The 16,709-nt window shown below is 51.1% G+C and overlaps 1 protein-coding gene across 1 annotated transcript; it reads right to left on the bottom strand.

Moving 5' to 3' along the window:
• Positions 1-1,107: 1,107 nt before the first annotated feature.
• ASB18 (ankyrin repeat and SOCS box containing 18) lies at positions 1,108-14,429 on the bottom strand. The gene is given in 7 exon segments (XM_065750794.1): positions 1,108-1,356; positions 1,685-1,798; positions 2,806-3,304; positions 10,695-10,962; positions 11,683-11,832; positions 14,251-14,284; positions 14,286-14,429. Coding segments are annotated over 7 exon segments (1,395 nt in total). The 3' UTR covers positions 1,108-1,170.
• Between the last annotated feature and the right edge of the window lie 2,280 nt (positions 14,430-16,709).

Raw genomic sequence — 16,709 nt, forward strand, 5'->3', positions numbered from 1 at the left:
GCCCTGCGCGGCCGCGGACAACTGCGCCGTCGGGAGCGCGCACTGCGCGGCCGCGCAACTTCGCCGCTTCGCGGGGCCGGGCCGGGAGAGGAAAGGGGCAAAAACAACAAAAGCAGCGCAAAACTATCCTGTTGTCGCCGTTGTTTTTGTCCTTTTTATCGATTTATCTCTCTCTTTTTTTTTTTTCGGTCTGGATTTGGATTTTGGTTTATAATTTTCTTTCTCTCTTTCTTTCTTTCTTTCTTTCTTTCTTTCTTTCTTTCTTTCTTTCTTTCTTTCTTTCTTTCTTTCTTTCTTTCTTTCTTTCTTTCTTTCTTTCTTTCTTTCTTTCTTTCTTTCTTTCTTTCTTTCTTTCTTTCTTTCTTTCTTTCTCTCTCTCTCTCTCTCTCTCTCTTTCTCTCTTTCTCTCTTTCTTTCTCTCTTTCTCTCTCTCTTTCTTTCTCTCTTTCTTTCTCCCTTTCTCTTTCTCCCTTTCTCTCTTTCTCTCTTTCTCCCTCCTCCTTTTTCTCTCTTTCTTCCCTTGCCTTTTGTCGGTCTTCTAAATTTCACATTCTTTTTCTTAATTATTATCATTTTTTATTTTACCTTTTCTCTCTCATTCCACTTTCCATCCCACTTCCCCCCCCAACCCCTGACAGCGCTCCGCCGTTCCCACGGCGCCCCCTGCGGGACGCGCTCAGCCGCGCAGCCGCCGCTTCCCACGCGTGTCCGCGCATCCCAACCCCCCGCGCGCTTCCCAGCGCAGCCCCGCTTCGTTGTTTTGCTCTCCCTCTCCCCGACCCCTCCTTTAACCGCCTGCTCTCCCTTGGATGCTATTTCCCCCCGTAGCTGGTCGCGTTTTTGGGAACGGATTTTCTCACCCTGCCTCCATACAAAGTTCCCCATAGAAATGTAAAACGCATCCTCCCACACCTGGGAGCCCGCAGCTCCGTGAGCCCCGTGGTCCCAACCATCACTTGTAGCAGCCACTCATCATTTTATTCCTCTTAGTAATCTACCGAAAGCACAGTTAGAAAAGAAAGAAACAGACAGAAAAATCCATCCCAAGTTGCAGCTGAAAGCACATTTCAGAAGTCCCGGACGCCGATCTGTCGTGACAGCAGCGGCTCCTCCACTCGGCCGCCATCAACGGATGCTGCTGCAGGGAAGGTGCAGAGGAAGGCTGTGCCCTCAGAGCAGGACTCCCTCGGGCTCCAGCAGCAGGTAGTCCAGCAGGGGCTTGGGCACGGGCAGCGAGGGGATGAGGCAGTGGCACCGGCAGCCGAACTTCTTCCTGATGGTGGAGCGGCACAGGTGCTGCAGGGAGCGGACTGTGCCTGACAGCTGGAAAAGGGACTCGTAGAACGGCTGGTGCTGCTGCACAGAGAGGCAGGGAAAACACATGAGCACCTTTTCTGTTATTATTATTATTATTATTATTATTACTACTGGCTCGAGCCAAGAGGTGGAGATCTAAGGGGAGGAAGCAAGCAATCCGCCGTCGGTGCTTGGTGGTGCACTGCTGAGATGGTCAGGTGTGCTCCGTTTAACTGGACTTCGATGCTGACGACTATGCTTATTTCTACTTTCCATTTTTCATTCTTTTTCCCTCCTGAGAGAAGCTTTTAGTGTTCTAATCTCTGGCTGGGAACCCATTTGGTTGCGTTTGTCAGGATGTGCTGCCTCCCCTTGCCCCCAGCCTCACCTGCAGGACCTCCTCTGGCACAGCCTCCACCCACTTCTCGGAGATGGGGATTTGCGAGTAGGAGTTGATGAGGATTTCAATGATCTCTGGCACGGCTGCGCAGGACCTCAGCACCTAGTCATGGGTAAAGAAGAAACGGGGGCCTGAGAGGGGTTAGATGGTATTTCCCAGTTGGGCAGATCCTCTGTTAGCTGTGGATGAGGCTCATCCCTCCCTGCTGGGGTCTGAGAGCATGGCTGGGGGGGTCCCATATGGATCTGATCCAGCGTCCTCGTACACTGGACATGCATTTGTAGACCTGCCTTGCTGTGGCGGTGCTTCCCCTCTGGATGTGGCTCTTGCTTCTTGTTTACATTTTTGGCTTGCGCGTGTTAAGCCTGGGTAATATTTTCTTGATTGTTTGATGTAAAATCAATGAGACGCACAGCCATAACAAGACTGCACTGATGGCTGATGTGCCAAGCCAGTGACATTAGGATGCGTGGAAACGGCCTCAGGTTGCAGCAGGGGAGGTTTAGATCGGTTATTGGGAAGAATTAATGCTTGGATGGAGCGATCAAACACTGGAAGGGGCTGCCCAGAGCAGCAGTGGAGGTATATATGAGATGTGTGGATGCGGCACTGGGGGACATCGTTAAGTGGTGGTTGGACTCAATGCTCACAAGGGTATTTCCCAACAAACCCTAGCAGAGGTATATGGGAACTGTTGAACCACTGATGGATCACCTGAGGTGAGCACTGAGTCAGCTGCAGGAGCACAGGTGAAGGCAGTGCACCTGTGTGACCAGAAGGGGTGGAGTCTGGCTCCACCTCTCCCAGACCCCATTTAAGGGCTGACCACCACTGGGGAAGGATCTCATGTTGGAGATCCCTCTCCTGTGGAGTTTTGGGCAAGCCTTGACCATCAGTGACAGGTGAGCCTTTCTTTATTTACTGGTTGTCTGTACACCACCCAGATAAGCCACACAAAAATATACCATCCACCTTCAGCATGTTGTATGGGTACTGTTCTTTCAGGTTATTCACCCTACAAGAGGGAATCCTGATCTCAAACACCCACACACCGTGCCATGTCAGCCCACCCGCAGCCCAACTTGTCTCCACTGCACTGACACCAATACCTTGGCGAAGGCGTGGGGCCATATTTTTTGGGATCCATAGTTGAGCAGCAGCTGCACGACCAGGTGTGGCCTCAGCTCCTGCTTGAAGGCAGCCGTCTGCAGCACACAGCCCAGTGGGGAGATGCCATTGTAGTCAATGGCATTGACATCTGCCCCACGTCTCAGCAGGAACTGCACCAGCACGGCGTTGGCAGCCCCACAGGCCTCGTGTAGAGGGCTCCGCTGCAGCTCATCGCGTGCATCCAGCTTGGCCCCGTGCACAACAAGCAGCCGACACAACTGCAGGGCGTCCTCAGCAGCATCTGGGTCCTGCCTGCAGATTAAACCCAAGGCTGTCTCGCCCTGGGTGCTGCGGGCATCCACGTTCGCCCCGTGCTTCAGGTAGAGGTGGGCATGGTGGTAGAGGCCGTGCCTGGCGGCCACGTGAAGTGCTGTCTCCCCGCTGTCCTCGCTGGGCTGGTCGACGATGGCTCCGTGTTTCAGCAGCAGCTCGGCACATCTGTAAAGCCACGGTATTGGGGGTGTGTTGGGGGGAAGGGGAGGGGGTCTGTAGAGCGGATGGGGAAGGGCTGGGGATGGGATGCTATGGGGCTATGGGGTTGAGGAGCAACCATTGATTTTAGGATGCGGCAGAGGCTGGGGAGTGCTGCTCTGCACCCCCACCCTAGTGGGGGCTTGGACAGCATCTCCCTCTTGCCCTTGACCAGTATCATTCATGAATGGTTTTCTTTGACTGCCGTGAGCACCAAAGTGTTGCTGTCCCAGCACCACCAGGGGATTGGGGTTCTCAGCTACGTAGGTGCCCACAGTTGGTGAGGGCACTCGGGGTGTCCATCATTCATGCTGTCCCTCTGCTGGCCACCGTTTCGTCTCTTGGGGTGCCTAGGAGAAGATCTGTATAACACAAAGCTGACATCCAAGCTAAGTGGTCTCTGGGGCACCGGTGAGGATGAGGTTTTCCACCTGTGGTCAGGAATCCTTCTGTCAACAGATAGGGAGAGGCTGAAGGAGGTGTGCCACCGTGGATTTTGCAAGTGTGTGTGTTTGAGTAAATAGATGTGATCAGCCAGTCCAAATAAATCAGGATGGCTGCACGTCTCCTGTTGGGAGCTGTGGGGACAGGCATGGTAATGTCACCACCCAGCTGCAGGGGCTGAGCTTTGCAGCACCAAGCACTTAGCTATTTCTAGGCATCTTCTGGGGCCCCCAGAGGGGTCATGCAGCAATGCAGAAGCAAAATGAGGGGGAGATGAGTGGGAGCTGAGTCCTGTCCTTGTCCCTCCAACGGGAGAGACTGGGGAAGAAGAGGAGCCCTGGGGAGGAAGCACGGTGCCAGGGCAGCGCTTGTTTTGCCTGCCCCAGATGAATGGTAACATACATGGGGATAATAATAACATTATTATTAGTGTAGTAATAAATAAATAAAATAAAGGTTACTTAAAGCTCACTGGTTCTGCAGAAGCACTCCTTCCTGAGGCTTGCTAAGGAGGCACTCACTGTCCTTGTCCTAAGCCCCACTTTGCTGGAGAAGCTGCTGCAGAACACTGTAGCCAGGCTACTCCTGCAGCCTTTGCAGGTGTAGTGCCTCCAGATGCTGCCAGACTGCACTGCATCTGCATCCTGTGTTTTAGCAAGACATTAAAAGAGCCCCAAGGTCTAGCTTTTTAATTGGTCTTTTTAGTTCTGAGGCTGCAGAATGCACAGGAATCTTACACTGAATGCTTCCTCTGTGCTAGTCTATCATTCCTTAATTGACATTTGAGACTATTGGCCAAAATTGGTCCTCTGAATTTAGGCTTTGGAAAAAACACAGTCTGACAATACAGGTTGTATGGCAGCTGCTGAGTCATGGCCTGAACCACTGATTTAGCACCTGAAAGGAAGACCAGATCAGCCCTGGGAGCACAGGTGAAAGCAGTGTTGGCTGACTGGCCTGGCTCCACCCCTCTTAGACCTCATTTAAGGGCTGGCTGTCGCTTAGGAAGGATCTCTTGTTGGGGATCCCTCCTTTTGGAGTTCTTCTCTGTGAGCCTAAATCCTCGGAAATGGGTGAGCATTCAATTTTCTTCTTTCTTTGTAATGCCTTCTCATTGCATTGGTTCTGTTGCTGTTACACAAGTGATAAGTTCAGGGCTGGTCATCCTGCATAGTTGTCCCTATGTTTCCTTTTGGAAAGGGATTAATTTGCCCAGAAGCTGTTCCGTGTACTGTACAGTTCCCATTATACACTAAAACACTCATAGGCCTTGTTTTACCCAATGGTTTGTACCACTGTGTCTTCGTGGTCTTGCAGACTCCCAATGGCCAGTAGATTTTTGTTGGAGGAGATCTTGTTGGAGCAAATCACACCTTGATTCCCTGTCTTCTCTGTTCTGGATTATGGTGACTCTTTTGGGATTTCTTGGGGTTTCCTTAATGCTAATGTTGTGTCTTGCTCCAGCACCCTCACATAACGTGCTCTGTGCAAAACAAATGTTGATTCTGCATGGAAAAAATGGGGAAGAAGTATTTCTGCTGTGGGGTAAAACATGTGGCAGCCTAGGCCTTGCTAGGAGGTGTGAAGGGAGAGCCTGGGGAGGAGAGGCCGTGCTGCAGTGGTTGCGTGCCATGGAGCAGGGATTTGCTGCAAGACAGCTGATACTGCAGGGTGTCACGCTCCTCTTGACATCTCAAATATTCTTCCAGACACACCGGAGTGGAAGCCCCACCTTTCCCAGATGCTGTTCATCAGTGATTTATTTCTTTGTTACTGAGTTCTGTGGCTTCATCTCATCCAACTTGCTGGAGGAAACCTGAGTTGTTTGGTAGTGAATTTTTCCCTTTGGAATGTTAGCAGGGAGCTATAAATAAGGGGTGATCTCCTCTGGAAATTGTGGGCCCCTGTGAGGAGCACGTGCCTCCAGTTCCAATGTATGGGGCAAAAGCAGGTGCTGGTTAGCAGCCAGCCTGGGGCTGTAGATAGGGTAGATGCCATTCATGTTTGTTGGCTATATGCTCTTATTTTAGCTTGTAATCTCTGTTGATGAGCTCATTCAGTCTAACACTTTGCCAGTGTTTCTGTCTTCTTGTTTTTCTGTTCATATCTTCCTGTTCATCATCAAGGTAGACTAAAGGCCCATCAAACAAGGCCCAGCTAAAACTTGCTGTTGTCTGGGATCCCTCTACCTTGCTTTTCCAGGAGTACTGAAGAATTCAAGGGCTTAGTTCAGTCAAACTAAAGATGTGGGGTGGCAAAACAAACCACCAGCCTGGTACTATTAGCTTTCTAAAGGACTAAAAGAGCCTCTTCTAAAGAGCCTGTAGCTCTGTTCCCTTTGGCTTATAGCACTGGCCATAGCTCTCAGCATATCGTGGAGATGCCGTGGAAATAAATGATGGTCAGGGACGGGTATGAAGCATCATACCCAAGCTAGGAAAGTGAGCTTTGGTTTGAAACGGGATGCAGTGAGCATCCACCAGGAGGAGTGGAAGGCTGAGGTAGGCTCAGGGAGTTTTCTGTCCCAAAACTAGAGTGAGCCCTCAGTATTTGTAATGGCAATCTGCTTGTTTTGCTGCTGCTTTTCTTTTACCTTCCTTAGGGCTGAAGTGAGGCTTTCCTGTCCTTCACTTGCTTATTTTTCATGGCAAGGGCTGCTCAGAGTGAACTGCTCTTAATCTGTCAGTGATTTCCTGCGTTTTGGGAACCCAGTTGTTAGGGAAAGCCTCCTGGAGAATGATAGCGATGCTGGTGCTGTAGGCAGGTGGCTGGATGTGGAGGGGTGCTGCCCAGTGCCTGAGCACATCTTAGCCAAGTCTTCATGAGCTGTAGGTGTGCAGCTGTCTTACACCTCATCCTTTGTCTTCTTCAAAGTCTTTTTCTTCTCTGAAGAAGAATCCCATTGTGTTGTGCTTCATGTCTGCTCTGGGTGTGCTTCTTCCTGCCCAAGGTCCATCATAGAGTTGACCTTCCCTGAGTGGGGAATGTATTTCCAAAGCAGTGGCTCTGAATGCTCTGAGTTTTGTATTCCAGCAATGCCAGATGGAGCAGAGGACTTGTTTTAGCACTAGATGATGCTAAATGCTGCCTTTTAAAATCCATGCTTTTTTTTTTTTGTTTGTTTTTATTTGCAGCAACCTCTTCAGCACACAGCCAAACTGGGCAGCCAAAAACTCACGTGGCTGGACAGCCCTGCCATCCCAATAGTACTATCCTTCCCACTTCCTACACTGGGGGCCACTGAACATATATTTTGCTGTGGTAGGACTGCATCACTCTGATAGGGCCAAATGCAGAACAGTCTCTTCTGTAGTTCCCCAAATCTCCTGGGGATGGCGTGAGTTTTCCTTGCATTGCCTCCGATGTGTTGGGTGTCCTAGGATACCTCCCTTTGGAAAACAGTGTTTCCATGGTTTATTTTTCTCCATCCCACCTTTCCCCTGAGAAATAAGGTACCACAACCCAGGAATTACCTTGCCCTGTGCCACGTGTTGTGCAAACAGGACAAATGTCCTCCACTTGCTGCCTGTTTTTTTTTCTTTCTCTTTCTAATCTTCCTTGGTAGGTATTGGAGCAGGTTAACTAGGGATGTGGTGGTGCCATCATCCTGGAGGTGTTGAAGAAGAAGCTCAGTGGGCATGGTGGAGGTTGGGCTGATGATTGGACAGGGGGAGACTGTTCTTTCTCCTGTTTTCTGCTGGGTTATCCCAAACTTGCCTTTTGCTTGAGCTACCCTCGCCTAAAAGCACCTCCTTGATCTGGCTGCTCCTGTGCTTGCCCCTTGCCCCATCTTATTTTGCCAGGAGCCCCTTGGGTGCAAAATCCCCTCTTCTTTGATCCTTCTCATGGATTATCTCCTGTCCCCAGAGCTGGAAGGTCAGAGCTAGAAGACAACTCCTCTTCTATCTCTCAGGTGGAGAAAAGTGAATACAAAGATCCAAGCCAGAAATGATACATCTCTTTCCAAGGGTGCCAAGTACCCCAGAAACACAATTCTGAAAGAGTTTGGGTGGCATTAGCGCAACGAAGGCGAGAAAGAGTTGATGACCCAGGGCTTTTGGCACACCAGCATGTAGCTCTGGCTGGAGGGACAGCCTAACAGATGTGTCTGGTTGCTGGAAGCCCTCAGTATCAGCACCGTTTTCATAGTCACCTTGCTCAACATGGCAAGAGGCAATAGGGCATCGTGGGCAGAAGCAGTTTAGTTCCATTTCTTCTCACCCTTGGCATGGCAAGCCCTCTTCTGCAGGATAGAGGCTGGGGAGCCCTGGGAGCCTTCCCTCCAGAGAGGCTCTCCTGCCCATTGGGACGTGGAAAACCTGTGCTCTTCAGAGAGTGTTTCCAACCTCACAGATCTGAAGGAGGACTGCAGAGCAGAGGCTTGGATGGTGCCTGTGGTAGAGTTTGCCATCCCTTCTGCTGTGGGTATTGCCGTAGGAGATGTGGGATGAAGGAAGAATGCTTTCTGCACTCCATTAAAACGACCCGTGCCTGCTTGCCATCCTGTACTCACTGTTGCCGGGAGCAGAGCCTCTTCCTCTCCCCCTCAATTATTTTTATTTTATTTTTTGGGGTGCCAATAAAGGCACTCTCCTTTAATCATCCCGGCTTGAGAGGGAAACGAGAGAGAGCCAGGGAGAGAGTGCAGTGAATTTAGAGACTCATCTTACCCCACCATGTTAATTATCTCTGCTGTAAAAAAGAGGTCAAGGAGAGGAACTCTACTAAATAGGACGACGTTGGCATGAACAGCTCCTAAAGTGAAGAAGGTAAGACTGAACTTTACTGGAACTTTTTTTTTAAATCCCTTCAAAAAGCTCCTAGATTAAAGCTCTGATATCCTTTTTGTTGAAATCTCATGGATTCTGAAGCTCAAATGGCTGGAAGGAAGCCCAGATAATTTTTTTTATCCCAGTCACTGAGAGGCTCAAAGGTTTTAAGTCCTGCCCCCATGGTGAATTGCCGAGTATATGGGAATATAGAAGAACCCAGCACATTGGTGTTCTGGCCATTGTTATCAAGAGGGAGAAAAATAAAATAGCTCTCTATGTAGGTCAATGACCTGCTCTTTATTGTCAGTAAAAAATTAAGGATGACCTAAAATCTACTACTTAAAAAAAAAAAAAAAGGCAGGGTAAAGTAGTCTCCCCCTAATCAAAGAGGAAATGTTTGTGTTACCTCAAGCTTGACCTCCTCAGTCTCTAACTTTAGCAAAGTCTTTGCAATTGAAAAGCAGTGGTCGAAACCTCAAAACCTGTCTGAAATGTCTATTAATTTTTGATCTTTCAAGGGAGTTGGCTTAGTTATTGTAGAAGCCCCCGTAGAGCCGGGTAGCGTAGTTAAGGGTCTCTCAGCATTTCCATTATAAAGTCCCAATATTCAAGGGCTTATAACTCAGCTGTTTCCACGTTGCACCTGCCCGGTCCCTGTGTTGCCTTTTGCTGGCTCACCTGCCATCCTCCTCTACCTCTTAGGGGGAAACAGCATGCAGACTGGTGGCAGCCCCAGTATTTCCCTCAGGGCTCTGTGGGATGAGGGACATCCAGGTTGGCGGCCCCCTTTAGATTGAGGGGCTTCAAGCACCCTGGGTGGGGCTTTGGGGGATGCTGGTGCAATGGTTTGGGGACTGTGCTGTATCTCCAGAGGGGGTTGGTCAGGAGAGAACGAGGGAAGGAAGGAGAAGCAGCTCTTTATTAATGATGAGGGCTGTTGGAGCCATCCTCCCTCACCCTTCCAGCCTGGGAAGCAATTTGTGTTGTGTGTGCTGACACAACCCTCATCGCGTCAAGGCTGCGTTTGATTAATACAGGGATTTGGGCTGAATGGTGAGCGTCTTCTGCTGTATTGCAGAGGCTCTTATTTATATGACGGGTTTGAGATATTTATGTCTGAAAACCTTTTCCTCTCTTGGCTGCCTTTCTTTTGCGGAGCTCTTGCTTGAACAGATCTCTGACATCTGGCCCACAATACATTGGATCTGTAGTGGGTACCTTGCCTTCAACACCTACTTCTATTTAAGCTCGCTGCCTGCCTCGAGGGGAGAGGTTTGAAGCTAGGGTGGCTTTTGACTGAAGCTGGCAGGCAGTGAAATTCGCCGCAGCCCTAAGCGGTTTCATCAGGATATCAAGGGGCCGAGCTCTTTTTAAAATCCTGATTCCCCAGGCCTAATGATTCAGGCACTTAAAGTCCTACTGGGCTGAAACTAGACACACACACGCACGCACAAAGCCCGCAGCGAGGGCAAACACGTGTATTTTAAAATGCAACATCTGTGTCTGAAGCACTGAGAGTGATGCAGGTGAAAAGGGGAAGAGGATGCACGTGGCTGAGCCTTGTAAACCAGGGTGAACTGAGATAGTACAAACTGAGATGAAGCCACCCATGGGACGAAGGTGCAGGGAAAACATCAGATTGTAGTGGGAGAGGATGGGGTTTTAGGAAGAGTGGGTGCTCTGAATGTCCCCTGGGGCTGAGGACCAGGAAAGACAGGGTTAGTCTGCGTGCCCCACAGCAGGGCAAACCCCAAGCATCTCCCAGGGGGAAGTGTGGCAGCCGTGTGACCCTGAGCGTGGTGATTTTTTGAGAGCATTCATGGGAGGAGGATGAAGAAGCACATGGATGCTCCCACCCACAGGAAGGGGACCTGTGCAGTGCGGTCTGCTTGGTGTAGGGATGTCATCTTCCAGGTGGCTCGTGTGTTTCTTGTAAAGGGCTCTGCAAAGCTTCCTCCAGCCTTATTGCAACAGCCCTTCAGGCTGCTATCAAAGCAGGAGGATGCAGCTGGGGAGGATGCCCTGGTGTGACAGCTAAAATGTTTGCTGCACCAATCCAGGAGCAGGATGGGGCTCTTTGTGAGGACAGTTGGCAGCACGCCGATGTCACGCGTGGGTTTGGGGGAAGCTCCTCTCCTTACCGCAGCGAGTTGCGGGTGGTACAGAGGTGCAGCGGGGCCAGCCCCTCATCGCTCTGGAGGTTGGGGTCAGCCTGGTGCTCCAGCAGTAGCTCGACACAGGCAGCGTGCCCTGCACGGCACGCCTTGTGCAGAGGGGCCCAGCCCCCTGGTGCCAGGTCAGGGTCAGCCTGGCGGTGCAGGAGGTGCCGCAGGCAGGCGGTGTGGCCGCGGCTGGCAGCGATGCACAGCGGTGTGCTCAGCTCCTGCTTGTACTCCAGCGACCACAGCCCTGCAGGGACGAGGGAGACGAATGAGGACAGCCCAGGGAAGTGGAGGAGCCCTCAGCCCTGCAGGTATTTAGGAGATGTGGTTGTGGTACTGAGGGGCATGGCTCGGTGGTGGTGAGTCAAGTTTAATGGTTGGGTTTGGTTACGCTGAAGTTTTTTGTTCTAACCCAGGTAATGCTGTCTGTGGTGTGTTATGGGAAGACTCTCGTGCCAGGTAGATCAGTGCCTTGGTAAGACCTTGCTGCAGGCTCTGCTCCTTCCTCTCTCCTACGGGCAGCTGTTGAAAGGCAGCTCACTGGTTTCTGCCTGTGGCAGGACAGGAGGAGCCGTTCTTGCTGGTACAAAGCCAACCCAACATCTCATGCCTGCCAGACAGGAACGAGGTGACCTCTCTGGGCTGCCACCGAGGAATTTGGGCTGCAAGCCCTCTTGCAAGCATGCCTAACCCCCAGGGTGCTCCATCCCAGCCTGGAAAATGATGTGAGCACACACTATTCACGCTTCCCTGCCCCTCTGTGTTAGTACGTGCAGTACGAAGAAAGCAACCAGAGTGCCAAGTGTTTCCTGCTAAAACATCAGGATTCAATCCTTTAGCCAGAAAGGAAGCATCTTGGGAACGGGTTACAACACAGGCAGCACCATACACTACAATGTGCTGTGCATTTGGTTAGGTTAGTGAATACCTGGGGTTGATCTGGGCTGGTTTTTAAAGGAAAGATTACCTGAGAGTCCATAAAATGCTTGGCTTTTCACCTGCCACTCCATCTCATTTTTACTGATCTCAAAAACCAGGTTGACATCTTCATAGTATCTGTCCGTCAGCTCCTGCAGGCTCCTCAGGTTCCCTGTGACCAGGGCTTGGTAGTACTTCTCTGCAGGAGATGTCAGTGGGTGCTCTGAATCCAGTTTGGGAGAAATCTGCAGCCTCTCTGTCACTGGTCCTGGTAACTTGTCCATGCCAGTGCTTCCCCTGCAGCTGGGAGGGTAGAGGGGCTTTTATAGGTCACTGTTTCCATTTGTCCTGTCCTCATTGTCTAATTATAATCCAGTTGAGGCTCTATTGTTGTTGTATTTATAACTCCAGAGGGGTCAGATGATAATGGATTCCTGATACAAAGAGGGTCAGATGGTCGCTGGGCTGTGTGTGTTAGCGCCTCTTTGATTCAATTGCTGCTCTAATTGCAGGTGGCAGACTGATTTGAACGTGCTTGTTTTAAGCTGGGAAATGTGACCAGCTCCAACCCCATATAAGCATTCACGAGCTCTGTATAAGAGAGTAACCAAATGAGACAGTGTTTTTCTCAAAGATGCTTTTCCATACCTGTTGGCAATCTCACCGCTGCTACACCAAAAGATCTGTGCTTTGCTTCAGGGAACAACGCTGTGCAGCTGGCGTGCCAAGTCTTCTCAAGGATGCAAAGCACTTGGCAAAGCCCAGCGAGGTAAAACCCTCCAGAGCCTTTGGCAGGGAGAGCTGCTTCTCCTGCAGTGCCTTGTATAGAAAAGACTCACCCTGCTGCCATTTAAGCAGGCTCCAAGGAGGGGGCTTGCAGCCATTCGCTCCCTCAAGGTCATGGGGGAAGTCCATGGTGGGGCTGAGAATAGAGCTGGTGTCTCGTGACTCGTGTCGTGTGGCTTTTGGTTGCACAAAGCTCTGTGTCTTTGGCTGCTTGGCTGCCCAACAACAGTGGCCACCCAGGGCATCGCCTTCCCCAGACCACCTCTGGTTTCCACACCCTCTGTGATGCTGGGGAGCTCAGGTATTCTAGGTCAGACTTGGGATAATTTTACAAGGGGTAAAATGTGTGTGTTTGCATCTCAGGTGTTAAAGTGTCACTGGGAACACACTGAAATGTTCCGTGACCCCTTCTTGTGAGCCTTATGATCAGCATCTACTTGCATGTAGCACTCACTTCTTGGGTCGTGCTAATGACAGGTTCAACAGCAGCCCTTGCAGGGAGTTAAAAATAGTCAGGAGTGGTGAGAGCAGGAGAAAAAATCCCTTTGTGTCTGTGTGGCACGAGCACAGGAGCCTGTCTTGGTTACCTCATGCACAAGCCAGCTAAGCCAGGCCCTTTTTCTGCTGATGTAGGTAGACCGTGCTGTCAGGGTGTAAATGTATTCTCATGTTTTTAAGGGTATAAAATTATCATATGAAGAAGAATTATTTACTGAAGAGGGGATTTGGCAGGCAGAACACCTGCAGAGAGCATCTTGAGGCTGACTGCAAGTGGGAAAGTCATCCCTGGTTGGGTGTCTAGGGTCAATCGTAAAACCACAAGGTGGCTCGGGTTGGCATGGATCCCAGAGCCCTCCCAACCCCTGCTGTGAGTGGGGGCACCTCTCACAGATCAGGCTGCTCAGAGCCCCATCCAGCTTGGCCATGGGCACTGCTGGGGATGGGGCATACACAGCTCCTCTGGGCAGCAGTGCCAGGGCCTCAGTGCCCCCGGGGTGAGACATTTCTTCCTAATGCAAGCCACGCTTTGCCCTGATGTCTTAAAAGTCGTGGACAAGCTTTCATTGGGTGTGTCTATGTTTTCTGGGTGGTGGAGGGCTGGGAGGTGTGGCATGAAGCTTTGGGTTGTGCCACCTGTCCACCCTGCTATCAAGGCCTCTGTGCATCATGAGGGCCTGGTTCTGCCCCAAATTTAGCCTGGGATCACCTTCATCTACAGGGTGGCTTACAGGGATACCCATAGCTATTCCAAATGCGGTAGAGAAAAGGGTGATCACTCCATTAGTGATAGCAACCGTTAATCTCCAACGTGGGGCAGTATCTTAACCGTCTCCTCGAATACGAGTGTTTGTGGAGTACACCTCATTTAACACAACATTAAGCATTTTACTTCCTCGGATCAAGTATATCTATTAATAATGACTTAAATTGTCTGTGCCAGCTCTGCGTTACGAGGAAAACTCATGGCAATATGCAAAATCCAAATGACTGAAGCAAGAGCTTGCCTCCTAAGCCACTGCCATGAGCTGCAGCATAGCAACCTAACCGTAGTGCTGCAGAGACTTCAGACCGTGGTCGCTTCTGCCAACCCCAAAGCTTTGAAACGCACAGGCTCTGGTTGGTGTAAAAAAAAAACCCATCAGGGTCCAGATGTGCACGTGTGATTTAAAGCTGCCCTCCGGGAGCGGAAAAACCGCAGGAGCCCCCAATGCGAGGGCGGGTGGCCAGCTGCTCCCGGCTTCAGACTGAACCCATGATGGATTTAAGGTCTGCACCCAAGGAAAAATGAAGCCAGGTGGGGGTGTCCCAACCCACCCCTTGTCCCACCTACCTCGAGGGGCTGGCGGTGCAAGGCTGGCTCTGCAAAGGCTGGGCTCTGCTGGTCCCTGCGAGGCCGCCCTGGACATGGGCATCCCACGCTCCTGCTGCAGGGCTGGGTGCTCCTGGCGTGGGGACAGCTTGCTGGGCACATGTCACCACCTTTATATTGCCTGCGCTGCTCAGCCCCATGTGACAGCACCGGCTCGTGCCCCCAGCCGAGCCTCTGTGGCTGAGCTGCTGGGCAGGAGGACAAAGCGCAGCGGGGAGGTGGGCATCATGCCAGCAGCCCCTGTAAAAGCCCCACGGGTGGGAGCTGGGGACCCCGCAGCGCTGTCCTCCTGCTGAAATACGCTCCTGTCAAGAGGCTGCATTGATTTTTATTGTATTTATTTATTTATTTATTTTGCCTCTGTCTTTTATCAGGAATTAGGTAATATTTAAAGAGCGCTGAAACGTTTCCCTCCAGCAGCTCCGTGCAATTTGCGAAGGTGCTCTGTGTGATGCAGTGCCGCCCTTCTTTCTGGAAGGTAAATAACTTGATTCCTTGTAAATACAATAACCCTTTTCTTTTTCTCCTAACCCTGTAGTGCTTTCCATTGCAGACTTTCACACAATCAAGGCGTAGACAGGAATAAAACCCTGCAGCTATTAGCAGTGCTAAAAATACAAAGTGCAGGCTTCCCCTGTCCCCTCCCTGCAGAAGCAGCGCGTGGTGTTAATTACTGTGTGTGAATCCAGCCCGGGTGTGCATCCTGTTTTAGGGGGAATCACATTTCCACAGGCTGGGGGGGGGGCTGGCACAGTGCTACCAATTATTTAACCCCTCAGCAATGTTGTCGTGAAATGTCATGCGGAGTGATAACGGGGAAAGCTGTGTCCAGCTGACCTTGCACCACGTGGCTGCGGATCAGTGCGGTGCTGCTAATGGCATTTGCTAATTAGCAGTCACGCAGTGGTCCTGTCTCTCTCCCCGGCAGTGAGGCTCGCTTCGTGTTAGACATCACCCTTGGGGTTGCTGGCTTGATCATGGGGAAGGCTGTGGGTTTTCCTGTTACCATCTTGAATCAATGGCTTGTGCCCGCCCAGCTCCAGCCCTCTGTAATGTCACCCAGCAGATCAAGGCTCCATCCAACGTGGCCTTAAACACCTCCAGGGATGGAGCACCCACAGTGGCTGGCTCGTGTCCACCAGGACCCCTGAGACCTTCTCTGCAGAGCTGCTCTCAGTGAGCCCTTCTCCCACTCTGTACATACCTGGGATTGCCCTGACCCGAGTGCAGTGCTTTGCACCTGGCTGTGTTGAACCTCATCAGGTTCACATGGGCCCGCTTTTCCAGCCTGTCCAGGTCTGTCTGGATGGCATCTCTTCTGCTGTATCAAAACATGGGATGCTGTTGGCCAGAAGGAAGGGTCAACACTGGATGCATTTCTGTGTGGTGCTGGTCTGAGGGCTTCCTGCTGGCCACAGCACCACTGGTGCACAGGATAGGTGCTGGTTTTGCTCCGGGGCTAGGTTAGCTTTCAGCACCTGGAAGGATTGTGAATTTGGGAAGGGCAGGTATTTACAGGTTGGAAAGAGAGTTTCCCAAGCACACCCTAATGAGAAAGTTAAGAGGATAATTACTTGCCCTGTGGGATGCAGAGGAACAAACTCAACTATCCCTTTCTGGATGTGTGCATTTCTGAGGGATTGATTTATTCTTTAGCAGTGGACACCTCTGAACTTCACCTGACAGCATTAATTAGTGAGGACCAGGCCCAGTTCGTTACCGGTGTGATCTCTCCTTAGCACAGCTGTGGCTTACCAAGGTGGCCATCTGGTTTGCATGCTAGTTTGCTCCGTCAGGCTGTGCTCCTGCAATGGGTGAGGAGCTCCCTTCCATCCCTCACCCACTTGGAAATTACAGGTTGGGGAAGTGTTGGGATGGACAGGCTGATCCTTGGGGCTGCCCGGCACCTGGCCCATCCATCACATCGAGCGAGCTGTCAGTGGGTATTGCTGCAGAGGTTTGTGAATTCAGTGAGTGCCTCTGGCCTCAGCTGGGGGCTAATTTGGGTTAAAAGCAGCAGTTTTACCTGCAGGAATGCATTAGTCTGGCTAGAGGAGATAAGGAGTTGGCTATCCCTCTACTCAGGTATCAGCAGGGTTTGCTTGGGGGAACAACGTGCCATGTGGAGTGCATTGATGTGCTGGCACACCTGGAGTGGAGAAAGGAGAAGCTATGGGTTGCAGCAGGGCTGAGTGTGGGGCTGTGGGAACCCAGAGGACAGCTGCCTTGGGGTGGCAGGACCTGTCCTGACGATGACTGATAAAAGTGTGCTCAGCATCCCACCCACCTGATTGAGGGGCAGGAGGAATTTTCCCCAGGCAAAGTGCTGTCAGAGCAGGAGGTGTGTTGCTCTTGCTTCCCCTCTAGAGTTAATTATACCCACTTAAACCTTCATTGCCTTCCCCAATATATTGTCCCCT

This window comes from Cyrtonyx montezumae, unplaced genomic scaffold (assembly GCF_038088225.1).
Source record: "Cyrtonyx montezumae isolate F1298 unplaced genomic scaffold, pur_monq_1.0 scaffold_7, whole genome shotgun sequence".
NCBI lineage: Eukaryota > Metazoa > Chordata > Aves > Galliformes > Odontophoridae > Cyrtonyx > Cyrtonyx montezumae.